The 26520-nt window shown below is 48.8% G+C and overlaps 13 protein-coding genes across 13 annotated transcripts; 5 read left to right on the forward strand and 8 right to left on the reverse strand.

Moving 5' to 3' along the window:
• Positions 1-93: 93 nt before the first annotated feature.
• N7529_006183 (oligopeptidase family protein) lies at positions 94-2340 on the forward strand (the record flags this gene model as incomplete). Its single annotated transcript, XM_057241710.1, has 2 exons — positions 94-125; positions 216-2340. The coding sequence occupies 2 exons, from the start codon at positions 94-96 to the stop codon at positions 2338-2340; spliced, it is 2157 nt and encodes a 718-aa protein (XP_057097069.1).
• A 386-nt stretch (positions 2341-2726) lies between these two features.
• Positions 2727-3362, forward strand: N7529_006184 (uncharacterized protein; the record flags this gene model as incomplete). The annotated part of the gene is made up of 1 exon (XM_057241711.1): positions 2727-3362. The coding sequence occupies one exon, from the start codon at positions 2727-2729 to the stop codon at positions 3360-3362; it is 636 nt and encodes a 211-aa protein (XP_057097070.1).
• Positions 3363-3713: 351 nt separating this feature from the next.
• Positions 3714-4742, forward strand: N7529_006185 (glycoside hydrolase family 43 protein; the record flags this gene model as incomplete). The annotated part of the gene is made up of 1 exon (XM_057241712.1): positions 3714-4742. The coding sequence occupies one exon, from the start codon at positions 3714-3716 to the stop codon at positions 4740-4742; it is 1029 nt and encodes a 342-aa protein (XP_057097071.1).
• A 48-nt stretch (positions 4743-4790) lies between these two features.
• Positions 4791-6771, reverse strand: N7529_006186 (putative MFS transporter; the record flags this gene model as incomplete). Its single annotated transcript, XM_057241713.1, has 8 exons — positions 4791-5304; positions 5356-5409; positions 5456-5542; positions 5592-6037; positions 6092-6194; positions 6244-6260; positions 6312-6519; positions 6578-6771. 8 exons carry the CDS (start codon positions 6769-6771, stop codon positions 4791-4793), a joined length of 1623 nt encoding a protein of 540 aa, XP_057097072.1.
• A 509-nt stretch (positions 6772-7280) lies between these two features.
• On the reverse strand, positions 7281-8542 carry N7529_006187 (putative oxidoreductase, short-chain dehydrogenase/reductase family; the record flags this gene model as incomplete). The annotated part of the gene is made up of 6 exons (XM_057241714.1): positions 7281-7408; positions 7510-7608; positions 7659-7730; positions 7784-7910; positions 7961-8428; positions 8480-8542. The coding sequence occupies 6 exons, from the start codon at positions 8540-8542 to the stop codon at positions 7281-7283; spliced, it is 957 nt and encodes a 318-aa protein (XP_057097073.1).
• A 312-nt stretch (positions 8543-8854) lies between these two features.
• N7529_006188 (putative serine/threonine protein kinase ENV7) lies at positions 8855-10230 on the reverse strand (the record flags this gene model as incomplete). Its single annotated transcript, XM_057241715.1, has 3 exons — positions 8855-9399; positions 9448-10063; positions 10111-10230. 3 exons carry the CDS (start codon positions 10228-10230, stop codon positions 8855-8857), a joined length of 1281 nt encoding a protein of 426 aa, XP_057097074.1.
• A 526-nt stretch (positions 10231-10756) lies between these two features.
• N7529_006189 (CAP-Gly domain containing linker protein BIK1) lies at positions 10757-12712 on the forward strand (the record flags this gene model as incomplete). Its single annotated transcript, XM_057241716.1, has 1 exon — positions 10757-12712. The coding sequence occupies one exon, from the start codon at positions 10757-10759 to the stop codon at positions 12710-12712; it is 1956 nt and encodes a 651-aa protein (XP_057097075.1).
• A 362-nt stretch (positions 12713-13074) lies between these two features.
• N7529_006190 (3-hydroxyanthranilate 3,4-dioxygenase) lies at positions 13075-13768 on the reverse strand (the record flags this gene model as incomplete). Its single annotated transcript, XM_057241717.1, has 2 exons — positions 13075-13615; positions 13737-13768. 2 exons carry the CDS (start codon positions 13766-13768, stop codon positions 13075-13077), a joined length of 573 nt encoding a protein of 190 aa, XP_057097076.1.
• Positions 13769-14003: 235 nt separating this feature from the next.
• On the forward strand, positions 14004-15215 carry N7529_006191 (RNA 3'-terminal phosphate cyclase-like protein; the record flags this gene model as incomplete). Its single annotated transcript, XM_057241718.1, has 1 exon — positions 14004-15215. The coding sequence occupies one exon, from the start codon at positions 14004-14006 to the stop codon at positions 15213-15215; it is 1212 nt and encodes a 403-aa protein (XP_057097077.1).
• A 948-nt stretch (positions 15216-16163) lies between these two features.
• Positions 16164-16482, reverse strand: N7529_006192 (uncharacterized protein; the record flags this gene model as incomplete). The annotated part of the gene is made up of 2 exons (XM_057241719.1): positions 16164-16183; positions 16236-16482. 2 exons carry the CDS (start codon positions 16480-16482, stop codon positions 16164-16166), a joined length of 267 nt encoding a protein of 88 aa, XP_057097078.1.
• Positions 16483-19471: 2989 nt separating this feature from the next.
• On the reverse strand, positions 19472-20571 carry N7529_006193 (SET domain-containing protein; the record flags this gene model as incomplete). The annotated part of the gene is made up of 3 exons (XM_057241720.1): positions 19472-19721; positions 19771-20503; positions 20553-20571. The coding sequence occupies 3 exons, from the start codon at positions 20569-20571 to the stop codon at positions 19472-19474; spliced, it is 1002 nt and encodes a 333-aa protein (XP_057097079.1).
• Positions 20572-21418: 847 nt separating this feature from the next.
• N7529_006194 (tellurite-resistance/dicarboxylate transporter family protein) lies at positions 21419-22630 on the reverse strand (the record flags this gene model as incomplete). The annotated part of the gene is made up of 1 exon (XM_057241721.1): positions 21419-22630. One exon carries the CDS (start codon positions 22628-22630, stop codon positions 21419-21421), a length of 1212 nt encoding a protein of 403 aa, XP_057097080.1.
• A 1790-nt stretch (positions 22631-24420) lies between these two features.
• N7529_006195 (uncharacterized protein) lies at positions 24421-26074 on the reverse strand (the record flags this gene model as incomplete). The annotated part of the gene is made up of 2 exons (XM_057241722.1): positions 24421-25999; positions 26049-26074. The coding sequence occupies 2 exons, from the start codon at positions 26072-26074 to the stop codon at positions 24421-24423; spliced, it is 1605 nt and encodes a 534-aa protein (XP_057097081.1).
• Between the last annotated feature and the right edge of the window lie 446 nt (positions 26075-26520).

Here is a 26520-nt window from a genome sequence, read left to right on the forward strand (position 1 = left end):
CCATCTTCAGACCCTGTCGATCCTTCATTTAAAGCTTATTTTGAACCTTGAAAGCTCCTTAAGAGCTCCGTATCTTATCTACCCCCGTCTGATATGGCCATTCGCTCCATGAAGTTCACTCCCGAGTAAGTCGTCATGGTCAAACACACTTAACAATAACTCGAATCCCAATATACTTATGTATCCTGTTGGTGTTGAACTAACACAAACTCCAGGGTCCTCCTCGGCGCACCCAGGCGGTCCTCAGCCATCCCCAATGCAGCCGGGACGCTAGCAGTCTACACGCAGACCTCTTACTCCTTCGAGTCCCACTCCAAGACGAACGAGATCCGCGTCATAGACATCGAATCCGGCCGATCAGCCCTCATCACCAATGATCCCGGCGCCAGTAACCCGCAATGGGTAGACCACAGCGACCAGCTAGTTTGGCTGAAGACCAAAGCAAACGGCAACACCAGCTTTATAATCGGTGATGCTCGCCAGGCCGATAACACATACACTGCCGGTACGGTGCCAGGACCGGTATCGGATCTGAAGATCGCGGTCATCGAGCCCGGTAAGGTTGGCTTCGCTGTCACGGGCAAGGCCAATCCAGACGGTTCGCTGTATAACCCCCACGACGCGAAGAAGCCCTATACCACCGGAAAACTCTACACATCGCTCTTTGTCCGGCACTGGGATTCATATGTCGAACCTCAGAAGAACTCAATCTGGTATGGATTGCTGGAGCAAGCGCCTTTGTCGTCGGCCCTTAGACGGGCGGGCAAATACTCCGTCTCCGGATTGACGAACTTGATTCAAGTTTCCGGGCTGGCGGGTGTCGAGTCGCCTATTCCGCCTTTTGGTGGTACTGGTGACTTTGATATCAGCCCAACGGCTATTGTGTTTATTGCAAAGGATCCGAATCTCAACCCAGCGACTCATACTTCTTGCTCGTGTTACTATGCCCCCATGTTCTCGTGGACTAGTATGAGTGAACCCGATGCAAAGGTCTGTAAAGTTACTGGTCTTCAAGGAGCGATGTCGTCTCCTGTCCTTAACTCAGATGGTAGCTCTATCGCACTGCTGGCTATGCGTGAGGACGGCTATGAGTCTGATAAGAATCGCATTTTGTATGTTCCCAACCCGTGGGATGGCAACATGATTGAAATCTTTGGGTCGGAGGATGGTGAAGGGCTCTGGGACCTGAGTCCCTCAGCCGTGTCGTTCGCGCACGATGATAAGTCGCTGCTTCTTCACGTCGAGGAAGCAGGCCGTGGAGTCCTCTACCAGCTCCCTATCGAGAATGCGCAAAAGATCAAGCCGGATTCTCTCAAGAGACTGACCCGGTCGGGATACGTCAACGATGCGGTCCCCGCAGGGAACAACTCGTCCAAGCTTTTCGTGTCCAGCAGCAGTCTCGTCGACAACAGCCTGTGGACCATCATCGACCCCGCCCACCCCGACGACATACAAATGGTCTCATCAAACGGCCGAGGCGGCAGTGCATTCGGGCTATCCTCAACGCAGGTTGACGAGATCTGGTTCAAGGGCGCCGAAGACCACCCCGTTCACGCCTGGGTGGTGAAACCCTCCGACTTCAAGCCAGGCAATAGATATCCCCTCGCATACATGATCCACGGCGGTCCCCAGGGTGCCTGGAACGACCAGTGGAGCACACGCTGGAACCCGGCTGTGTTCGCCGAGCAGGGCTATGTCGTGATTACTCCCAACCCAACAGGAAGTACTGGCTACGGCCAGCCATTCACCGACGCAATCAAAGGACAATGGGGCGGTCGGCCTTACGAGGATATTGTCCGGGGATTCGACTACATTGAACAACATCTGCAGTATGTGGATACCACGCGGGCTGTGGCGCTCGGCGCTTCGTACGGTGGCTACATGATGAATTGGATCCAAGGCCATCTACTCGGACGCAAATTCAAGGCGTTGGTTACCCATGACGGTGTATTCAGTATGACTGGTCAACTGGCTAGTGAAGAGCAATACTTCCCCCTTCATGATTTGAAGGGTCCGATCTGGAAGGTCCCCGAGAACTGGGCGAAGTGGGATCCTTCGCGATTCACTGAGCATTGGAAGACGCCTCATCTCATCATTCATAATGAGTTGGATTATCGTCTTACCGTTGCCGAAGGTCTGGCTGCGTTCAACGTGCTTCAGCTACGTGGAGTTGATAGCGCGTTCTTGACGTTCCCGGATGAGAACCACTGGGTTCTCAATCCTGAAAATTCCCTTTTATGGCATCGAACTGTGCTAAATTGGATTAACAAATATGTTGGTCTTCCTCCTGTTTTCGAAGAACCTGATTTGGCGTCCGAAGTGAACAATCTCTCGCTTTGATTCTCTTTTTCTTTCTTTTTCTTTTTGAAGTCGAACAAGGGGTGGAAACGGAGGCAATGGGCGGCTAACGAGGTGAAACGTACTCCGTATATAATGGAACAAGGCTTTTCTTTTTCTGGAAACAAAAGATTTGCGCTCGAAATCAGGAATTTGTCTGACTATAAAGAAACCGGCTTGTTTCATTTCATTGTTGATTCTTTTCTTCTTGTCCAGCTGATTTCAACAATTGCATACTTCTCTACTCCTCTTTCTATACCTATTTTATATATATGAGGTCTCTTTTCCCTCGATGATAGTCCGGTATTCCATTCAGGTATCAAACTACCATTACACCAAGACTATCTTATTACATTATCGATTATATATCATCTATTATTCTATACACAATGCAAGACCCCCGGAGTCCAACCAGTCCCATCTCCCGCCACACCAGCATCTCCCATACAATCGAACGAACCCTTTCAATCTCCACACAAACACAAACACAAACACAAGAACCTCAAGAAACGCCAACTCCGACTCTTACCAGCGAAAACTTCCATCCTTCCTTCATTCCTCTCCTTCGCCACCTAGAAATCCGTCTGGCGCCCTTAGTAAACAACGTGACAGGCCTTACCCACCCCTCCTTCCCAGCAACAATGCTAGCCTACAACCTCCTAACTCACGACCAATGCGACGCACTCGCCCGCCACTATGATCAGGTCTGGCCGCCCACTAAGACATCCCACAATTACCCCGTTCCCATCCGACCGTGGGTTGGTTCGGAATTCGAGGCGCTAGTGGATTTGGATACGAAGAGACGACGCATTGGGCAGTTTATTGGGCTTCGGGGCTGTGAATCACCGATTTATGAGGCTAATGAGGAGATGGATATTGATATGGACGAGGAGGATGAGGGTGGAGATGGGAGTGTGGATGTCGATATGGATATAGATGAGACATTGAAACAGATGCAGGGCGAGTGGGATGAGGCGTTGAAGAGAGCTTGGAGGGAGGAAGGACATCGGTGGAATATGAAGTAATTCTTCTTTCTTCTTCTTTTCTTTCCATTTTGTTATAATACATATTCATCTGGCAGTTAGCGAACAACCTTGAAATTGCATTTCTTCTAGTAATTATGTTATGCCAAGGATTTGTCTCTACAAAATGGTACGGAGTTGGCGCCGTGGCTTGGATTACTTTAGCCGAAGCGGTTAAAGACGACCGAAGTACAAGATGCACAGGAGTTATATAGGCTAATTGCCTTTCTGGGGTAATCTAGAAGTCATAAATAACCTATTACCCATAAATTATCGCAGAATATAGCTGTTGGCAGATAATATATACTATATAAGTTCGCAACATCCGAGCCCTACAACTATACAATCCGAACCATGACGAGCCCCAAACCCTTAGTCTCACACATCTACACAGCAGATCCGTCAGCTCACGTTTTCAACAACAAGCTATACATCTACCCCTCACATGATCGCGAAACAACAATCAAATTCAACGACAATGGCGACCAATACGACATGGCCGACTATCATGTCCTCTCAATGGACGCCCCAGGAGGCGAGGTAACAGACCACGGCGTTGTCCTCCGCGACAGTGACATCCCCTGGGTCTCAAAGCAGCTCTGGGCCCCAGACGCAGCAACCAAGAACGGGAAATTTTACCTCTTCTTCCCGGCCCGAGACAAAGAGAACCTCTTCCGCATCGGTGTTGCTGTCGCCGATAAGCCAGAAGGACCGTTCGTCCCACAAGACAACTTCATTGCTGGCAGCTACAGCATCGACCCTGCAGTATTCGTCGATGTCGACGCGGGCAACGAAGCGTACCTGTACATGGGCGGGATCTGGGGCGGACAGTTACAATGCTGGGTTCCTGGCGAAGAAGGAAGGGAGGAGATTGATATCGACGGAAACACAAAGCGCCTCGTCTTTGATTCCTCTCTATCCGGCCCCCAGGAGCCATCCGGTGCAGGCGTACGAGCGCTCGGTCCACGCGTGGCACGGTTAAGCGATGACATGTTAAGTCTTGCGTCTTCGGTGCATGAAATTGCCATTCTGGCACCTGAAACCGGGGAGCCACTTCTGGCGGATGATCATGAGCGCCGGTTTTTCGAGGCTGCTTGGATGCATCGTTATCAGGGGACGTATTATTTCTCGTACTCGACGGGCGATACACATTTCTTGGCCTATGCAACTGGGGAGTCGCCGCTAGGGCCGTTTACGTATCGGGGCCGAATTCTGGACCCAGTACTAGGGTGGACAACGCACCATTCTATTGTTGAGTTTGGGGGAAAGTGGTTTTTGTTTTATCATGATTGTGAGCTTTCGAAGGGTGTGGATCACTTGAGGTCCGTGAAGATGAGGGAGATTGTTTATGACAAGGAAGGGGGGATTCATCTTGCTGAGTAGATTATATTGTTCAGGCTACATTTATCGTGAATAATTGTTGATACTGCTTCAATGGCCCATACCTTTCTCCCAGTTCTCTTGGACTAATTTCCAGTACTTCTCGCGTGAGCGTTCGCGGAAAGTCTTGCCGTACAGAATCATGATGAAGAATACCGCTGCACAGCCCATGCCAACGAAAGCGGCAGAAATAAAGCAGTTCTGGTATCCCATGTTCTCAACCCAGGGCGTGATACCGTAACCGATGGCAAAGGACATGGTGTTCCGGATCAAGATGACGCTGGCCATAGCGACACCACTCAGCTCTCGATAGCTGTCAATGAAATAGTTGACACTCAAGGTGATACCGCAAACATTGGTGAAGGCTAACACGCACATGGCAACGATCAGGCCAAACCAGTGAATATCGTGGGCTGCACCAACTCCCCAGAGAAGCAAAGAGAAGGGGATAAGCACTAGACAAGCGAGGAATGGCCATAGACGGTGTTCTGCTTCCATGACTCCGTTATTTCGCCGGGCGAGTTTGATTGTCAGCCAATCGCTGAAGCGGCCGGTGAAGAGGGATCTATATATATTAGCTATAACCGTATATCTGCAGGACGATTAGAGTATTTACCCTAATATCACGCCCAGACAGGGTGCTAGGTAACTCAGACCAACCATCGAAGATCTATGTTGATTAGCAGAAGACTTTTTGATTCAGAGATGGTACTAACCCAAAGTTATAGGGCGCTCCACCGAGAATGATCGACGCGGTTCCATTGAGGATATTGAAAAGAATCAGATAGGATCCGTATGAGAAGCTGATTCCATATTAGCCAGAACCCGCACCAAGACAAAACAAGAACATACCCAGCATAGAAAATGACCGGCCAGGACAGATAATACATAATTTGCCACAATCGGCGAAACATAGTATTCTGCTTTTGACGAGGCCCCAGAAGCGACAATTTCTTCGCATAAGACTTCTTAGTATATACCGTCCCAGCCTCAGCGGCTTCAGAATCAGCATCCGGAACAGATTTTTCGTGTTCACCACTGTTCTCGCTCACGGTTGATGAGTCAGTGCGCACCACAGTGGCCGGCTGCTCAACGTATTCTCGTACGTAGTTGGTTTCTTCGCAGAAGAAGAATAGGAATATAATTGCGAAGCCGGCGAATATGCTGGGCCAGTAGAACACCCAGCGCCAGCCTTGATATTCGGCGATGAAGCCGCAGATCACCGGTGCAAAGTAGTTACTGCCTGCTAGAAAGAATGCATAGAGGCCCATGTATGTTCCTCGCTCGTGGGTGAAATACTGTTTGTTTTATGTCAGTGTGACCGGGGTTATTTAGACTGAAGACAAACTCACCACGTCGGTAACGGAGATCTCAGGAATAGCCTCTACGGGTGCTGTAAAAAATCCCGATATGACGGATCTTGCGATCCATTGGCCGTTGGTGTGCGCGTACGGTCTTGACAAGGTTAGTAGGGCTGTATTGGATTTCATTGTCTGAAGCTTACCCCCACATCGTCACGCCCTAGATGGTGTCAGGTTGAAGTCTATGTAGAGAAAGTCGATAGGCACATACCAATATACCAATTAACGACATAATATATGTCGGCCTCTTGCCATACTGCATAGCAAAAGGCTGCCAAAACAACAATCCCCATCCAGCAAGTAGGAACATATACCCGGTTCCTTCATTGAGGGTACTGACCGACAAACCTGTTGCTTCATGAAGTGGTGTAATTACCGAATAGACCACCGAGCAAGCAATTCCAGAAAACAAAGTATATCTAAGCGAATTAGTCGAGCATTCTTAGCTATTCGACGGGGAATCAGATCAACACTCACACACTCACACAGATCGTAGAAAGAATTTTCCGCCTACGACTCCAATTGAGTGGATCATCTGGGTCATTCGAGGGCGTAGGGACAAGCACAATGTCCTGATCTCCACGGGCTAAGTGCTGGGTCGCCAGGACATGGTTGACATCGACCAGAGTAAGAGTGCCGGGAATGGCTGTACTGTCAATGACAGGTGCCATGTTTGAAGTGTAAATGTCGTTGTGTTGGGAACTATGTATCAACAGAAGATCATATTATAGGGTGAGATTGTGTAACAAGGGGGGGGGGGGGGGGTAATTGGAGACCAATATGCGGAGATAGGGAACGTATGTATAAAAGAAGCATAGATCAGCCCGAGGTTATTTGACTAGTTCGACTTGTTATCTGAGGAGAAAAGTGAACATAACCAATAAGAAGATGAGTTTTAGGATATACGTATATATTGTTAAGGAATTTATATACAAATGTAGGTTAAAACATCACAAATAAGTAACAAAACAAATAGATAGCATTCTCAGCGCTAAGATTAGCTACCTAAAAAGATTTAAATAGGGATTGTATCAGAAGAAATAATGATAATTATGCATGCCCGCAATAAACCATTCAACTAGCTAGACTTCTAAACTACTCGACCACTAAAAGTAACAAATCGGTGGAGTCAAATCGATAGTTTCCCTTCCTAATGCGGTAATATGCTTTACACTTTTCCTCACAGAAACGCCCCGAGGAATTCTTGACTGCGCCTCCATAATGCCTGAGCACTTTCTTCGCCAGCCGGGAAGTCAAGATGTGGTAATTTGAGAGCCTGGCAATGGTTTAAAAAGGCTCCAGACTCTTCTGCGATATCATATCAGTACATGTAAATATATAGATATGCTTCAAGGATATCAATTGAATATGATTGGGTGTGCTCCTCAGAACAAGATACGACTTCTCACCTTGTAGATCCGGATCAAGCAATCCACGCAGTATCGTCGCACTGCCCTGAGCAAGAGATTTCGGCGTTTGCTGCAGAGAAACCGGTATCTCTTCGCCTTCTGATAAAGATATAGTCAGATCGTGTCAGAATCTCGGTCAAATGGCGAACCTATTCTCTTCCGTTCTAGCCACGACTCCATTTGATCCATGGAGATATATGTTTGCACATTGGTCTTGGTATCTGCACAGAAATCAGATGGCCAATCCCTCCAATCAGACTTCGAGCAGACTCACTCCCTGGATTTGCCGAGAACGCGGCAATAGATCGATCCCCACACATCTTCGATAGAGACTTGGCGAACAAGATCATCGCCAGCATGGACTGCGAGTATCCTTCCAGACAATGATAGTCTTCTCCATTCTGCACGAATCAGCGCCAGATCTAGCTCTACACAAAGCAAATCTAATCACCGAAAACCGGACATCAACCCACGTCGGCGCTGGCGCCTCAGTCCGCACACAAGACGTCACAAGAACGACCCTCGACCCATGCACCATGTCATCTAGCAATATATTAACAAGCAAGAAATAGCACAGATAGTTGCGCTGGAAATGCGACTCATGCCCATCACCCGTCATCTCCCACGGCACAGCCATCACAGAGGGAAATCCGATAAACCCGTCAATCTGCAGGCCCATTTTCTTAATTGTGCGTCCTGCTTCGTGGAAGGAGGCCAGACTACTTGTGTCCGCTGTGACGAAGACCATGTTCACTTTCTTGTATTTGCGGCTGATGTGGTCGATTACGTGCTGGATCTCGGACTTGCAGTGGCCAGTGCAAATTAATGTTGCCGCGCCGGCGGCAGCAAGGGCATCTGCCGTTGAGGCGGCTAGGTCGCCTCTTTTAGGCCTGCTAGGATGACTGCGGGTGTCAGTGGCCTAGGTGGGTTTGGTTGGGGGTTGTGGCTGTGTACATGTCTTGCCCTGTACCTGTTCAGGGAACAGACGGGTGATGTCTGCGCCGTGGGTTTGGTCGTCGAATGTGTGGCTCATGGCGTAGGGGCTTTGATGGGTGAAGTGTGAGTTGGATTTCTAATTAATCTGAACAGTGCTGTAAAGTTGGGATGATTGAGGTCAATGGCATTGTTTCGTCATTATGAAGCCATCCAGCAGGAGAGTATCAACCGCCTAAACATAAATCAAGAGAATGCCAATTGCAAATTGCTGTTTCATAAAGACACGCTGAGAAGGTTTCAGATGATAATAAATAGTGGACAGGTTGCCCAACGCATATATACTGTACAGCCAAAAGAAATAAAATAAAAAAACAATACGGAGCCTGCCGGTGAAAATAGGGAGACGCAACTAATGAGATGGTCCTGAAACGTCATCTTCAGGCATCTGCTCAATAACACCCTTCATGAGCTCGATCAGCTCCTCGATATCAGGTCGCTCCGAGGGCTCAACCGTGAGGCACTTGCGAACGACATCCTTGACAGGTTCACTGATCGCCGGCTCGTCGGCCTTTGATGCATCCCCACTTTCACCAGACTTGGCTTTACCCTTGGAAGCACCGGACTTCTCATCGGGGAACCGCCAATCGCCACCAAGAACACACATGCTCAAGCTACCACCCGTTTCTTCGCTGCGAGCCTCGAAGGGACTCTTGCCAACCAAGCAGGCATACAGCGTGCAACCAAGCGACCAAACATCAACCTTAGTATCGATGATGGAACCAGTCTTCACATCGAAAAGCTCCGGTGCGCGGTACGGCATTGTGCTGTGTTCGGCGGCGGTATCTTGGACCGCCAACGCGAGTGATCGAGAGGTAATAGCGATTGGACTGGGCGCCAAAGAGCCCAAATCCATCAAAATCGGTGTTTGTCCATTATCCGCGATCATGATGTTGCCTGTAACTGATTAGCTTGTGTTATGACCTCGACGGCCGCCAAACTCACCAGGTTTGACATCTCGATGCGCATAAGGACGCAGATCTCCATCCTCAACACCCTCCTGGCTCTGAGTGACCTCGTTGTCCATAAGAGGCTCATTTTCTTCATCCTCCTCCTCGTTTCCGCGATGACTAGCCCGTCTCTTGGGTTTCATCTGCATCGTCCGTTCCCCATCCGCCTCCTCCCCTTCCCTCCTGACGGCCTTCGCCTTCCGCGTAGACGCCGCACCACTCTTGACACGGTAGTGGTGCATCGCGCGGAGCGCATCCGCGACACCGAGCATCAAAACCATCAACCGCTTCTCTGGGAATTTAGTGTGGTTGACGAGATTGGCGTTGATGGCATCTTGTAGGTTACCACGCTGGTAGTATGGGAGGAGAATGTAGACGGTCTTAGAGCCTGGCTCGCCGCCATCGGATCGGAATTTGGAGCCGGATTCTGTGGAGACGCAGTGGTCGATTGAGTGGATGATGTTCTTTTGCGAGTTGAATAGATTGTAGGCTTCGACTTCTTTCAGTGCTTGCGATACGGATTCTTGTCCGAAGGGGCATCTGATTTTCTTGAGCGCAAATAGCTCGGAGCTGGCCTTATCTTGTACGAGGTAGACATAAGAGAATCCGCCCTACGTCGTGTCAGTCTGGCCAGGTTGCAGTTGGGGTACGTTCTTACCTCGCCAAGTAGGCGCAAGAGCTTGAAGTTGCGATTGTTGATCTTCAGCTGTGGGGAGCTGGGGAAACAACACATGCAATCTGTGAAGTTGTACAGGAGGTCGAAGAAGTATTGCGCCATGGTGTAGCCAATGCGATGTGTAGTAGTAGGATGTATTGGCCGGTGGAACCGGATACAGTATAGGAGATGCGTGTATCAACCAGAATAAACCAATAGACAAAATATCTGGAGATGTGCAGGAATCGAGTTGGCTTCAATGGAAGGTGAAAGGTACATGCGGAGGTGAAAGTGTTTGGAGTCGATTACGCAGAGTCCCCCGAGTGTGGAGTTCAACAATTATTTGTTGTCCCTCTCTCCCCCCTTTCTTAGTCCTGATGCTGTGAATATCTCACTCTTTTCACATCGAGATTCCTATCTGGATAGATCGGATCTCTATTCTCTTTATTACTCTCCTTTGTTTCTTTTGCCCAATCGCCATGGTTGGAGTTGGGCAGTCAAATTAATATCCTTGCATTGACACTCCCTCTACTTCAATTTTGACCCTTCCAGGGGCTAATAATATTTGCCGGACCTTTTCACTTCTTTTAAAGAAGAAACCCTCATCTCATTTTTTACCTAACCATACCACCATTTATATCCCTTACCAATGGCTTTCGACGATGTACAGATCGGGGACGTGGTCAATGTCCCGGGTGGCATGTATGGGACAATCAAATACTTGGGATCGGTATCCGGGAAGCCCGGACGATTTGCAGGTGTCGAGCTCAGTTCCGAACATGCACAACGAGGCAAAAACAACGGCGATGTCGACGGCCGCAAGTACTTTGTGACTTCGATCCCGGGCTCCGGTATCTTCGTTCCTATGAACAATAACAAGTATGTCACGCGACGATCAACCTCCAATATATCTACACCGATTACACCGGCGCGTGGGGGACCCGTTAATTTCAGTAAATCTGTCGGCGGAGCTCTCACTACGCCTCGTCCTCGCGTCCGACGGCCGTCCCTCCCTCGACCGGAATCCCCACGCGTTCCCCCTCCGAAATTGAGTCTCAGTGGCCTCCGTACACCATCAGCAGCATCCCGTAGTGGCTTGACCAGTGCCCAGCGAAGCCCCGTCAAGGCTCCATCCCGACTGTCCGATCGACCCTCTTCACGGATCAGCACTGAAGATGATGCTTCTTCATATGGACGACCCTCGGATTTCCGTCGGCCAAGCTCGTCGGGAACTCAAGAACTAAAGGATCAGATAAAAAGTCTAGAAAAGCAGCTGCTGGATCGCGATAGGCAGTTGGAAGAGCAGTCTGGGACTCTAGACGAATTCCAGAGAACATTGGTGGAAATGGAAGGATCGGATGGAGTTTCGATCCGTACCCAGCTTCGTGAGCGCAATGAACGAATCGTGCAGCTGACGTCGGAATTCGACGGCCACCGCGCAGACTTCCGAAGCACCCTCGACACATTGGAAATTGCGGCCTCCGAGACCGAACGCGTCTACGAGCAGCGGCTCGACGAGCTCATGCAGCAGAACAAGGAACTTCTAGACCGCAGCGAAGATGTCGAGGTTGTTGCGCAGCAGCTCAAACAATTGGAAGAATTGGTCTCGGAATTGGAGGAAGGACTCGAGGATGCCAGACGCGGCGAGGCAGAGGCCAGAGCCGAAGTCGAGTTCCTGCGCGGCGAGGTCGAACGCACCAAGTTGGAGCTGAAGAAGGAGCGTGATCACTCGGCTGCCGCGTTGCAAGGCGCTGCAGGCGGGTCTCGAAGCAGTAGTGAATTGGACCAAAAGGACGATGAGATTCGAGGACTCAAGGCCATTATCCATTCTTTGAGTCGGGGGAACCCCCCAGCAGGATTGAACCAGAACGGTGACTCCGATGATCATAACTCAGAGCACCTAGATGAATTAGAGCAGCGACTCCGCGAGGTTGAAGAGACCGCGGGCCTCAAGGACTCTCGGATTGAAGCCCTCGAGCGCGAATTGCAAGAAATGCACCACCAATCCAGTCGCGACCGCAGCTCTACCGTCACTCTTTCGCCCAAACAACACAAACCATCTCACTCTGCGGGCAACATCTCAAATCATTCTAACAACAACAACAACCCCCACCGTCTCTCAGACCGCACAGTTGTTCCAACCGACTGGCATGACGCCCCTTCCGAACCCCGCCACCTCCGCAACGGTTCCAACAACTCGCAATCACGTCTAGAAACCATGCATGAATCTGAACGCTCTTCCGACGAAGACACAATGTGGTGTGAAATTTGTGAAACGGGCGGCCACGACATCCTCAACTGCACCAGCATGTTCGGATCCGGCCAGAATTCCAATATCAAGCCCAAGCATACAGAAGAGCCCGTCGATGAGCCCGAAGAGCCAATTGAGAAAACGGAGCCCCTGCAGACCAAGGAACCCGTTCAGTCCTCCCCCCAAAAGACAGGAAAGGACGTTGTCATGGAAGGCCTGAAGGGCATTGGCGGGCTAGGCTCGTCTATGGCGCCTATTGCGGGAAAGTTGTCAGGTGTCATTGATGAGTCGAAGTGGTGCGCTCTGTGTGAGCGTGATGGCCACGAGAGCATTGATTGTCCGTTTGATGAGTAATGGATATACGAGCATGACGGGAACAGCATGGCTTGGGTTTTCTTGTACATGGGTTTCCGGGGTGTTATTTTTCGGGGATGGGAGGTGATTTGGTGGTGATTGTCGCTTCACTGTAATAAATGCATTGGTAATAATGTTGTATACTCACATTCTACATTCTTAGCTACACATATCTACTACTCCGTCATTAATTCTGATAATTTCGGGACGATGGTATCGAGGGACTGTTCATGGTTTTTCATGTCTTCATACAAGGGTTTTAATTATCCTCCAAGGTACAAATGTTGAATTCATCACTCGTTACCACCATAGTGTCTCGATAATAGTTCATCCATCCATCCATATATGTATGAATGTATCATTTATACATTTGACGGCTGCACAATCTCTCCATCCGCATACCTCGAAGCAGCAATTTCCCCACAAGCCTTACACTTCCTCTTCTCCTCATCACCTGCGAATTCCTCAACAACATCCTTGACCTGAGTCCCCAAATCAACACAGACAAACTGCTTCTCCCACACAATACTCTTGCAATTCCTACAATACCACCTCATAGCATCGACAGCACCCGGTGCCCGGGGCTGCTCCATCACAACACCGACAGTATCCTTGAATCGCACAGGGCAGTGTGGAGTGTTTGCAGGTAGTAAGAAGATCGAGCCTTCATGGACAGGAATGTCTTGGAATGTTGGAGGTGTGGTTGTCACATCGACTGTCTTTAGAAGCATTGAGCCTCGATATTGGTAGAAGAATTCTGGGGTGGTGTTGATGTGGAAGTCGGTTCGGGCGTTTGGTCCGCCTACTATCATTACTGTGTAGCCGGCAGTTGCCTCTAATGAGGGGTGGTAGACGCAGTAATTGTTTACTGGTGGTTGAAGGAGATGAGAGTTCTCTTCGAGCCTGCATTGTGCCATTGATTAGCTTGTTGACATTTCGGGAGCTTCATGCGACGGTCCCGCGATGATTCATGCAATCATTAATCATGGTGGGGGTGGGATATATGGGAATATTGGTGGCTTACCATTTTGGGATGTTGAGCGCTGGAGGAAGCATTGTGAAAATGGTAATTCTTGACTCTTCTGGACAAGATATAACAAGTTGTGATTATGATGTTCAAGTGAGTTGTTGGAGTAGAAGAAATTCAAGTTGATACAGATTTCGGAGATATCAATTCCCCCCCGGACTTAAGGATCGGCACCGGATCAACTTTGACCCACCAATTTTTCTTTTTCATCGAGACCCTGCAATATCACCGAAAGAGAAAAAAGAGATAGTCTCAAAGCACAAAATGGCAACCTCTCAACCCCCATTGCGGTTTACAACCCATCACAATCTAGTATATCGTCTAGTATTGTCCACCCTCACCGGCCGCACAGTCCACATCTCACAAATTCGCGCTTCGTCGCCCACGAACCCAGGTCTTGCGCCTCATGAAATTTCTTTCCTCCGCCTCTTGGATGCAGTCACCAATGGCTCCCAAATGGAGATCTCATACACAGGAACTGTCCTTGTTTACAAACCCGGTCTGATCACAGGCAGCACATCCGGCACAGGAGCCGCCGGCGGCATGATCACCTATGAGCTTCCTTCAAACTGCAACCGCGGTCTCAGCTACTACCTCATCCCCCTCTGCCTGATGGCACCCTTCGCAAAAGCACCCATGAAGGTCCTTTTCACCGGTCCCGGTGTTATCACCTCCTCCACCCCGACAGGCGATATGTCCGTTGACAGCGTTCGAACTGCCATCCTCCCTCTCTACAACCAATTCGGTATCTTCAACAACATCGAGCTCCGCATTCTCAAGCGATCGAACCCCGGTCCGACGGGTCGTGGAGGCGGCGGCGAGGTTCAGCTTGTCTTCGGTCACCAAGTCCGTCTGCCGAAGACTCTGCATTTGATGAATCCTGGTCGCATAAAGCGCATCCGTGGTGTCGTATATTCCGTCGGTGTGTCGGGTTCCAATAACGCTCGCATGATCGAGACCGCCCGTGGTATTCTCAACCCCCTCAGTCCCGATACATATATTTTCTCCGACGTCGCGAACGCACCCTTGGTGCCAGCACCGGACAAGACCAACCCCTCCGCGAAGAAGAAGATCGGTCTTGGCTTCGGTCTGTCTCTGGTAGCGGAGTCATCCACAGGATGTCTCTTCTCGGCTGATGTCGCATCCCCACCATCCGGTGGTACTGCTCCTGAAGATATTGGAAAGCAGTGCGCATACCAACTTTTGGAGAATGTCGCCAAGGGAGGCTGCGTGGCTCCCGCTGCCGCCGCTACCATGTTCACCCTCATGACCATGGGCTCCGAAGATGTGGGCCGGCTCCAGGTCGGCCGCGAGGTGATTGCCGATCCGAGTGTGGTCCAGCTCGCCCGCGACCTGTCCAAGTTTGGTGCTCCTGGTTGGGGTATCCGCGATGCAGCAGGCGAGAACGAGCACGGAGATGTTATTGTCAGTGTTGTTGGCCGTGGAATCGGCAATGTCGGCAGAAAGGTTGCTTAAGCTACGTGTTTTGCTGTACCACACCCCGAATCCACCAAGGGGTCTTTGCCAAAGAACCTGGAAGTGTCTTGGCCACTTCTTCCTCAATCGAGGGCATACATGGTCACGTGGTAGTCTATATGCCGTTGGGCTTCTGGTCGTCCAGTACGCTTCAAGACTGAGCTCGGTCATGGCTGCCATGACCCTGAGTCGTCGCTTCAATACCGAAATCATAGCGACCGAACTTTCTGCGCCACAAGACATGTTGTACATTACTTTTCTGTCAACATCATGATACCCAATCTACAAAATTTGCATTACTGTTTGCCGAGAGCATGACGATTATATAACTGAATGCATCCTCCCAATCTACCTCTCGTTTCTGGCGGTTCCTCGTAAATTCTACCTTACCTCAAACTAGAAAGAGGTTCTTCCCACGCTTACCCGATCAAGCCATGGCAAGATGAATTTAAAGTAAAGTTAAACGTGATTCTGCATGTTCGTCTCTGTTCCACAGGCATTTCTTCGTCGGATTAAGAACGGTAGTAAAAGTTTACACCATTCACCTCCCCAGCCCTCCGCTTCCCAATCAATATGCGGCTCTCAGATACACATATCCCCTCATTTCTCTCATTTCCTTTTGCTTTTCTTCTCTTGATAATATTTGGTTGTATTGTATGTGTGTTCGTTGTTGAAGCTGTGGAAAGTACATCTTCAAACTTGTAGCCCGGGCTGCGGGATCGATTGTCTACTTTAAGTGAGTGAACATGTATGTTGGAGTCCTAGTATGTATCCTCAAGGATCGATGGCTTCTCTAGTGATACGGGTATTGATTAGGATCTATTGTTTACGCCGGCGGAGATGAGGCAGGCGTGCCAAAACACGTGTTACTATCGATGACCTGGCATTAATTACTGGTCCTGATCATCGTTTCACTTATTCTCACACGCAGGGTTTGAAAAGACGAGACTATCGCAGAGCTGACTGGTCTATTGTCAGTCCCAAATGTTGGATGTAGCAGCTCAGAGGGCCAGGACTTACTCTGCCTCAATATGATCTCAGAATCACTGGATTCTGGATCGTACACTTTGCTACTTGTCTCGAATGCTTCCTGGCTAGAACCACTGATCTCATCACGCTTCTTCACGCGCTTCACATACCTCACAATCTGGCTGGACTGCGATATCAGATAACGGACGCACTCAACGCGTCCCGATAAACAATATGGCATCTGAACACTCTTTCTGGCCTCTTTTAGGGCTTGCTGATCCTCATAGACCTTGTACATCGTGGCTTGCATCCATTCACTCGACTCTCATGATGTCTCTCACACGCACATCACACTGCGTTCTTTGCGGCCCTCCAATACTTTGTGAGAGCTGATACTTCTCATGCTTACTTCTACGGGTGTATACAATCATTTATATCGACTTTGACTCAAGATCTTGATACTCAACTCGTTGCATCATTGCCCTCCTCCTCGTCTCACTGCCGATCTCATCTCCCGGATTGCCCTTTTCGGTCCAGTCCCTTCCTAATAGGAGTCAACTGGAGGTAAACAGAGGTCATTATATCCTCATCGTGAACTCATTGCCGCCCATTACTTAGGCAACACCTGAACAACACGATCAAACACGATGAGTCACTCGAGTCTCCTGTTAGACATTATAAATACTCCCATCGATCCTCCGATTCTACTTTTCTTTTTTCTCCTCTACACATATCTTGTTCCATTTTTGCCCACGTACAGCCATCCTCTGCATCTTTGTCATATTTTGCATATTTTGCATCTTGGTCAAAATCTCTTACTCTTCTTTTCTCATCTTCTTTTTCTCTTCCTGTGTGCCCTCATCGCGTTGCATCTTTTGCATCTTTTGCATCTTCTGCATCTTCTACATCTTCTGCATCTTCCCCTTTCATTTGCATTTACATTTCCCTATTTCTTCTCGCATGTTCTCGCATCTCTCTATTTAGCCTTGCGATCTATTTCTTGTCGGGGCATGGCCTTGTTCCATGTCCTGGCTTGAAGCCATTTATTTTGCCATTTACCCCCAACGCGGCTCGCACCTCATCGTGGTGTTGGGGTCTAGTAGTCCTTCGGGATGAAGCTAAGACGAGCCTTGAGATTTACTTCTACTTAGGTAGTTTCTTTGTTAACTCTTTCAACTTCTCTTCTCTTCTCCCATGTAGTTTCTCTTGTAACCTAATTTCCCTTGTATCTAGTATATCTCTTCTGTTGTATGTCCTCTAGTGTAGCTTCTCTTGTAGCTTCCCTTGTACATGCATATGCAGATTCTATCTTCTCTTCTCTCTTGCAACTTATAATTTCTCTTGTATGTCTCTCGTATGTCTAGTACCGACTCAACTCTCAGTATTGATATTTGATCTAGCTACAGCACCCACTTTGCTCTCTATCTAAACATGTTGGGTCTCTTTCTTTCATGTCACTATAATAATATGAATGATTCCCTGAAAGCAATGTTCCAAATTTAGTCTCAAGCAAATGGTGACTCTAAAATGTGTGGTCAAATTCGCGCGTCTGTATACCAAATCCCCGGTCGCGTCGACCAGGTCAACAAACCATTTTTCAATCAAGATGCAATTCCTATTTAGTGTTTGATCTGCCAAATCAAGAAATTTACTTCTCTACATTCAAAATACATAGTAACACATTTTTGAAAGATTTCATGGACAAAAATACGGTCGGCGCATGACGGCTGTTATCCCCACCCGTCAGCCCTCCGGTGAAGCCCTAACTTGCTCAATGACTTACATCCAACAATATTTCAGAGTCCTCTTGACCAGACATCTCACCGCAATCTGTAAATCTTCACCCGCAACCTCAGAAACGTCCTCACCCTCCCCGATCCCAATCTTTCTCGTTGCAAACACATCAACAAACAACAAACAACCTTCTCAGACTCAGCCAAACAAGCTGGAATCAAACTCCTAGTGACCACCGCTCCTATGCCACCAAAGCTGTGATTTTTCCTAACAGGGTAGAAGATGTGGCACGTTTTGCATGTACAGACCGAGGCGTGCGCACATCCCAAGGGCCAGGTTAGGATAGTGGTGGCTCAAAATAAGTCTCAGAAGCGGGTTTAACATCTCAATAAACTGAGGATGAAGCAGAGGATTCTTCGGTATTGTGTAGAGAATGGCAAAGGCCGGGGAATTGGTTGGTGGGCTGCTTGGAGGCTGCGCTTGTGGCTTGGTGTTGCGAGATAGGCAAAGAGGTAAGATATCACCGACTGAGACGCGAATGAGGATAAAGTTGGAAGATAGGGCGAAGCCAAGGGGCGAGGATTCGTTCGGCTACGGTTCGCATGCAAACAATTCGAAGACTTCGAAGACTTCTGAGGGCCTGTGTCACAGATTCGATCCTCTCTCCTTGTAACGACGGGATTTGATACTCGAACAGTTGTTTCCAGGCTCTTGGGGTAGTCAGTGAACTGGGACATGTCTAGGGTAATGCTCGATGTGTGGTGCTAGCCATTGACTTGATGATGACTCAGATGGGCTCGAATTCTAAAAATAATGTAAGCTTCGTTTTCCAATGCACTTGAACAACAGTCTCAGACATTGAAAGCTATAAAGCTATTGCCTGTCATTCCAGGTAGCCAGCTCTCCCTGAATTGCAAGACGTTCGAGAATGGCACATCCTCCGGCGAAGGAGAGTCCAAACCAAAGGCAAGCAGAATTTATCATTTGGTCTGGAATCTTCAGCAAAACAGCATCGAAATTGTTCAAACTTGAATTGTCCTTGTGACTCGTTGTATTGTGGTAGAATCTTGTCAAGGCATCCGTAGAGCCAGCCGTTGAAAGCCATTTGTGGCACTTGTCTCTGTTTTTCTTTTGTCGCAACTCTTCACTCGTCTTGCTCAGGGTGATTTTTCAACTTTGATTCTTTTCAGGTTCAAAGGGTTTGGACAAGTCGAATTGCCGTGGAGGAAATAACCCGTCAACGGGATTCAAATAGGCAGGAGGTAGAGACAACGCAAATCTTGGCATTTTCTTCGCTTAATAGAGCGTTCCGTTGCAGTTTATTCAAATGATGAAGTTCGGCTGGATTGAATATATAACTATGGATGATCTGAAGTAATATAGTAGCTAATTCGTTGATGAAATCAATATCGATCATACAAATTCTACAATGCAGGCAATAATTTCTCCATTGCGAATCTAAAAGCCATGTAACTATTCATCTACTATGTCACAGAAAGAACTTGCCTGCATTCACTTTTGAGCTTGTTGCGACAAATTGCACTATCAAACATTCACCTAGTGTTTATAACCTCGCACGGTTCTTTGGACATGTCGGCCAGGTGATACCATTTAGCCACGCACTCATCATACTCCGAGTCAATGGCGGCATTTCGCAACCAATTCACAACCTTGAGTTCATTCTGAGTGTCTGGGTGATCGTCTCCAACGCACCAAAGATCAACTTCCAACTGTTTCTCTGCCCAAAGCAGTGCCATCTTCGTGTCTTTCAACTCCAAACAGAACTTGGCAGCATTGTAGTAACTAGAAAAGTGTCAGAAAGCCATCCAGCTGATCGAGAAATGCCACTCACGAGATAGCTAGGGCCCTAATTGCCAAGCCCTCCGACTCCTGTTGGGCAGCCATTTCCTGTGCGATTCGCAAAGCCTGTCTGAAAGACATGTCCGTTCCAATGAGGACCTGAACACCGAGTTCTCGATCCAGTTTCTGCAGCTCAATCCGCTTAAGCTCTTTCTTCTTGCCTTCTGGTGTATCCTCGCATGCGGGACAGGTGCATGTGAATCCCCATTTATCCAATTCTTTCTGGCGCTGGCTGCGACTGCGATTTGTGACATCCGGATACATGATTGTTAATTCCTCGCCAGCCGTGATATCGCGTACGCAATCCAAGGTTTCTTGTTCAATGGATCTATTGAATGAAAAATGGGTATTGGGAAGACAGGAGTGGTTGAAACGCGAGCCACGAAGGAACACAGTGCCGAAGGCGTTTGCTGCATAGATGGAAAATATTGTGCGTTGTACCTCTGGGATATCGATCCAATCTTTCTTCATCTCGTGCTCGACAACACGCGCGAATGAGTCGGTCGAACAGCTGTGGAGGCTTAAGTAGAAGCTCTGTCTTTCACGTGGAAGGAGTTCGAACGCGTTCAGAATATCATGCGGTCTTAGATTTTTGGAATTGTCGTGTCCCAGGTCAAGCAGAGGTAGCTCCGAGAGAACACGGGTGCCTCGTGGGATGTTGACTTTGGCAAACACACCAAGGCCTTTGCCTGCTGATTCTCTGACCTCGATGAGATCGGTTTCATCTGGAAGGGATTTAGTTTCTGCGACTTCGAGCTGGGCCTGGTTTCATACAGTGGTTCATAGTTCCCATTCTCTTTGTAGATCAACGCATGGTCTATGAGTGCAGAGGTAAAACCTGAGTTGATCAAGAGAGAAAAAATCAAACCGATGAGACGTTGTGATCTCTTTGGAAGTTTAGGCTTGTGGCCATGCATACCTGGCTGATAAGTGTGCAATGGCAAACAACACTCACCTTTCCTTTCACATGTGCACATATGGAGATTAAAGCTACAAGCTTGAAAAAGTCATTCTTGTCTGAACTTTCACTTTGACGAGCTAGGATGGATCCATTCTTGCCTATGTCTTGAATGATCAGATAGAACGATCTCTTCAAAGGAATGTCTTTGATATTTAAACCTTTCAGAGCCTTTGGTCCTAAATGGCTATCCTATATCTGGTATAATCTTGATATTGCGGCCGGGCATTATACCTTACACCAGTTGACTGAGTTTCCTAGGCTGGGACTGTCTTAGCATTGGAAATGATAGATTTATCAAAACATTGACTGGTAAGGGAGAAAGTCTGATCATATAATGTGAAATGGCTTCGTCATGGTTCTATTTCTATACTAAACTCTAGTAGATGCAAGATCGCAATGGTCAGATGAAGCCGAACGCCAGCGATGCGAAATCAAACAGATTCAAAAGAAAATTCCCATAGGAGCCAAAAAGAAGAACCAGAAAGAGAGGGGGGCCAAGTGCTTGAACGCTTTTGAAATAATGGAAATGGGAGTCAAGGTGTGGTCATAATGAGCAAGGAGATGATGGAGGTATGCAAAAGATGAGACGAAACAAAAAGTATGCGGTAGAAGGGAAAGATACACAACATGAAGGATCAAAGAGAAAAAGAAGAAGAAAAATGTTCGATCGGAAGTGAGTCTACTCAGACACATCCTCATCCTTACCAGGATACATGATATCCTGGCGATAAACAGCCCGGATATGACTGACAAAGACAAAGAGGAACATACAGACAATGCAAATGGACATAGCTGACCCAACACCCTTGATGGCCGTACTATTAAACGCATTACCAAGGGTGATAGTGGCAATGGTAAAGCCAGTGTTAGGGAACACCATAGCCCACCAGGAGAGATGGAAGCTCGTAGGCGGGGAGCGAATAACAGCAATAGCTGCAACACAAAAGAACCAGAAGCTCAAAGCCCATAAAAATGCACCAGCAGCAAGCGCCAGAATCTCCAGCATCCGCCCATCAGCGGCGCTGTCCTCGCTATCCAGCACGCTGAATGTCTCTGGCAGACCACGCGCCATGCCGACGAGCGCAAGGGCCGTGAAAGCGGGCGGACCGACGCAGATGAACATTCCGGGACGGTGTTCTCGGTTTGGCAGGCCTGACTCCATGAGTCGGCCGATGTAGTGCGAGTACATCATGAAGGAAATGCAGAATCCGAGGCCTTGGAAGGTTATGCCGGCTGTGACGATTGGGATGGCGGAGCGGTCTGGTTGGCGCTCCGCGATGACGGAGGCGATGGTTCCGCTGAGCATGACTGGGAAGGCCGGGAGAATCCACGAAGGCATCATTGTTTGAAGGCGGTATGTATGCGAGGAGAAGAGGAAGGAGTATTGGATGACTGCGACGGAGAAGGTGCAGACGCAGTAGATCCAGAAGAGGACTTCGAGAGCAGTAGAGAAGGCTTGTTCCGGGTCGTCGCCGAAGTATTTCTCCAGGCCGGTGACTATTGTTGCGATGGAGAGCCAGAAGGTCGGGAAGAAGAGGCCTTCGCGGTCGTGCGCGAGGGAACTGAGCATTCCGCCGTGGATGATGAAGCGGGCGGCCATTAGGGAGCAGACTAGGGCAAATAGGAGGATGTTGACTAGGTAGACCGCGAGGCCGATTTCATAAAGGCCTTGGAAAGTGTTGGGTTGGTTGGCTATGAGAAGGGCGAGACCTCCTGCACTCATGGTTAAAGTGTACCATGCCCACGTGAAATGACGAAGACGTTGACGGAAGCCCAGAGGAATATGCTTTTCGGACTTTTCAGTGTCCATGAAGGGTTTATCGGAGTGGGAAGAACTGGGTGGGACTTCATAACTGTTGGGGTAGGCCCCCAGTAGAATTGGGTTGGACATGATTGAATGATTGGATGGTTGAATGCGATGGACAAAAGCCCTGAGGTATGAAAGAAGTATAGAGACGAATGGAATTGACTATAGACCAATGGGTCTTAGAAACAAAATGAGCAAGGCTAGAATGAAGTCGAAAGATGAATTGAATGAATTGGATGGATAGCTAAGAAAAGAACTAGGAAGAGGAGATGTTAATATACTTCAGGAGAACGGGCAGCAATGGCATCAAATTCAGAATCACAAATGCCTAGAGGGATTGAAGATCAAGCCAAGAAAGTTCCAAGACCAGTGTGCTTGAGAACGGAAGACCAAGGATATAGAGACAATGAAGAGTGTCAAACGGACCTACCAGCGACGCGAACGCTATCTCAAGCCCCATAAATTCGGCAAACCAAGAAATTCATAAGAATAGATCGGCCCAGGGTGTTGGGCTTAGACGATTCATAGAGTGCATCAGGGGTTAGTGCAGGGGGATTCCGGGAGAACAGAGATCCACCACAGTCTGGGCAGATGATAGTATACCGGAAGCACTACTCCATAGTATACAGAAATTGGCGAGGCCGGAGAGTACGTGGACTTTCGCCAAGAAATGTCGTCGATGCGTAACCCTTTGCCTGCGCACTGAAGATGATTTGATGCAATGTACAAGTACAAGACCGGTTGTCAATCTATCAATATATCAGTCTCCGTAAGTCAAATCGTCGTCAAACCATATAAAGCACTCGAAAACCACCCCCCTGTTAGTACAGAGTCACACAATGATGAATCTCAATGCCGTTATTCGGGCCGATGGTGAGCTTCCAAGCAATGCAGAAGCAGCCCGAAGGCCCCCGATAGGAGACAGATGAAAGTTTAATGCGCCAAACGCCAAGGACGATGATCGACAGAGCAACATAGACGGTCCGCTGCCAAGCTTTAGTTCGGGTGGCTGTGAGAGAATGGAAAGGGGATTGGGTGGAAAATGGTGATGGATCCTAGGTAACACAATTGCGTGGAAGCTGGTTTGACGAAGTTGATCAAAGTGGATAGTACAATATTGTACTCCATACGTCGTTGTGCTATTGTATGCATCATAAAACACGCAAAGGTGGCGAGAGACAAGAAAAGAAACAAGTTGACGTTGATCCCTTTTCAATTCTTTTCCTTGGCATTTCTTTCCCTCTGAACTGCGTTTATCTTCACACAGCCCTCTGCCAATTCAACACTATTGACATCCGATCCTCGCCAAGAGATAACATTGTAACATGGATGTTTGTCGATCTTTAAATTTTCATTTCAAGGGGGGTTCATGCTTATTCTTGGTCGCTTAACTCGGTGACCCTTTGTTGATATGACTATGCCAAGATGCCCAGATGCCCAGGCTTCATCGTGATACTCCTGAAAAAAATGCAATGAAACATTCTCAAAGATGGGATCTTTCACATGTTACTAAGATCCTGGACCCTTTCCACTCTACACTCTACAGTGAATTCTAGGGCACTATGGGGCTGGTGGATCTACAACTTGGGCACTGAACCACCGAGAGTATGAGTATGGGATCTGAATGAAACAACTCCGGGGGTCAACCCCTTCAAATGTCAATTGAAATCAAGTGGAAGAACGCTCATCCGGACATCAAACAAAAAGCAAGATTATGCGCCTCGGAAAAGGACAAACGACAATGACAAATTGCAATTATGCACACCTAGACACACTCTCCAGGGTAGCAATGCATGAACCGAAAGTTCTGCAGAAATCGAAATTCTGGACCCCTGGGCATCAATGCCCCCATTATCCAATCACAGCGCCAAATCTCACATCATGCGATAAACAAGATCAGAAGCCAACTCCGTCGTCATATCCAGCAGTGACCTCAGACTTCTTGGCGCACTCTCCATTTTCTCTTGAGGTAAAGGCGTTACCGCTGCCGATTCATCAGCACGATACCTCGCCAATTCCTTGACCTTGCAAGCAGCGTAATGCACGACCAGCCTGCGGAGCTCATTCTCTCGAAGCTGCGTCGCAGACGTCGGTGAGATGGGTTCCAGCCGGGCGGTTTTCGTGTATGCGTAGTGTACGAGGTCGAGGACCATCTGGGCCCTCGAGGCTGCCAAGGGACTATTATCGAGGGGCAGGGTGAGGAGATCGGCGTGGAGCTTGCGGAGACAGAGCTGGGCGAGGGCCGGGATCAAGTAGCGGGTGGCGAAGACGTAGACCTTTGCGTGGAAAGTTAGGTAGGGGAGGGTTGGTGGGGTAGTTGACTTGGGGGTTGTCTCTTCATTGTATTGGAGAGAGGCGAATTCCTCCCAGAGACTGAGGCCTGGCTCGCAGGGCGAGGAAGCTTGTTGGTTGGCGAAGGACATGTCCAGCATTGGTCTTTGGCGGGTTCGGTTGTTGGTTTGGTTTTGAGTCCACGAATCTTCCATTGATGGTGTTACGGGTGCGGACTTGGACTCAGGCCATTCTTCCACTGGCTGTGGTGGCTCAGGCTCAGGCTCAGCATCTGCTGGCCACTCGGGCTCTGCAGAATACTCTTCTGGTTTTGCCTTGGAATAGGTGGGAGGTGTCGATGGCGGCGTGAGGCTGGCTGGCTCACATTCTGGGATTTCGTCTTCCATAGGCGCTGGCTCTGGCTCTGGCTCGTTGCCTCCATTACCTTTCTTCTCTTTCTTCTTCTTTAGATCTTTCTTTTTCTTTAGATCTTTCTTCTTTTTTTCTTTCTTCGACGACGTCTTGACTGGTTGTTCCAGTCCCCATGGCTCAGGTTCCTCAGCTGGAGCCGCGGCAGGCTCGTCAGTCACTTCAGGAAACTCTTGGGCGGGAGCAGATAGTGGTGCCTCCTCCTCCTCCCCCGGTGCAGCGTCCGTCTCAAATGCCTCGATATGATCTTCAGGCACTAGCTCTACTGCTGGCTCAGGCTCCGCCGCAGTGGTCACCGACCCCAATATCAATGTATCAGGCTGCGACTCCTGGTACGCAGATCCAGAGGCCGAGCCATAACCGCGGCGATGCTCGGGAGGCGGTGTCGGTGCATGCGGGGGCACCGCGGAGGAAGAGACTGAAGCAGTTCGGTATGTGTCTCTCCAAGTGGCGGTACTGGGCGCACTCTCTACGACTCCAACTCCAGGATCTTCCTCTAGCTCCGGCTCCGGCTCCGGCTCCGGCTCGGGGCGAGGCACGCTGTAATCACCGGTGTATGCATATTCGCAAAATGCGACGAAAGTTTCGACATCCTCGTCCTCCAGTACGGCGATTCGGTGTTTTGATTCTCTTGTATGGCCATTCATGAGATTATGCAGCGGTTTAGAGACATGCTGAGCGAGACCCGATTGGATTGTCAGCTTAGTGTGCTTTGGGCCGACAAGGAAGGTGAACGACGGTGAGTGGATGATACTGTGTCTGTTAGAGAGGTCCTAACTATAGTGTGTAGATGCGATTCTACCTGCTATAATCGCGGATGGAATCCATGAGTGTTCTTCTCGACTTGAAAGGTGAAAAAGAAAAAAAATAGGTCGGAACGATCTCTTTAACACGCAGAACTAATCTTTTAAATAATTCACCCGAATCCCGACAGAGAAGTTAGCCACAGCTACGTGTGCAGCTCTGATGGGGAACAGACTGACGCCCCATTTATACTAGAACTAACAAGATTTAACTGAACCTGATTTAATAGCGCTAGCAGACAGCACTGACACTTGGAATCGATGCGAAATGGGACCGAAACACCGACTGATTTGACTGATTTGACTGTAGTACTTGGTACTCCCAGCTACTTCAGTCCTTACACCACGTATTCTTTGTCCTGTCGAACGCAATTATCATGCAACAGACTCCAAATGTGCATTAAAGCGTCATCCGCTATCAGCGAAGGGAAATTCCACAGCTCAGACCTCTACGTGCCGAGATGGGGATGC

Source organism: Penicillium soppii (genome assembly GCF_028829465.1).
Source record: "Penicillium soppii strain IBT 18220 chromosome Unknown utg000005l, whole genome shotgun sequence".
Lineage (NCBI taxonomy): Eukaryota > Fungi > Ascomycota > Eurotiomycetes > Eurotiales > Aspergillaceae > Penicillium > Penicillium soppii.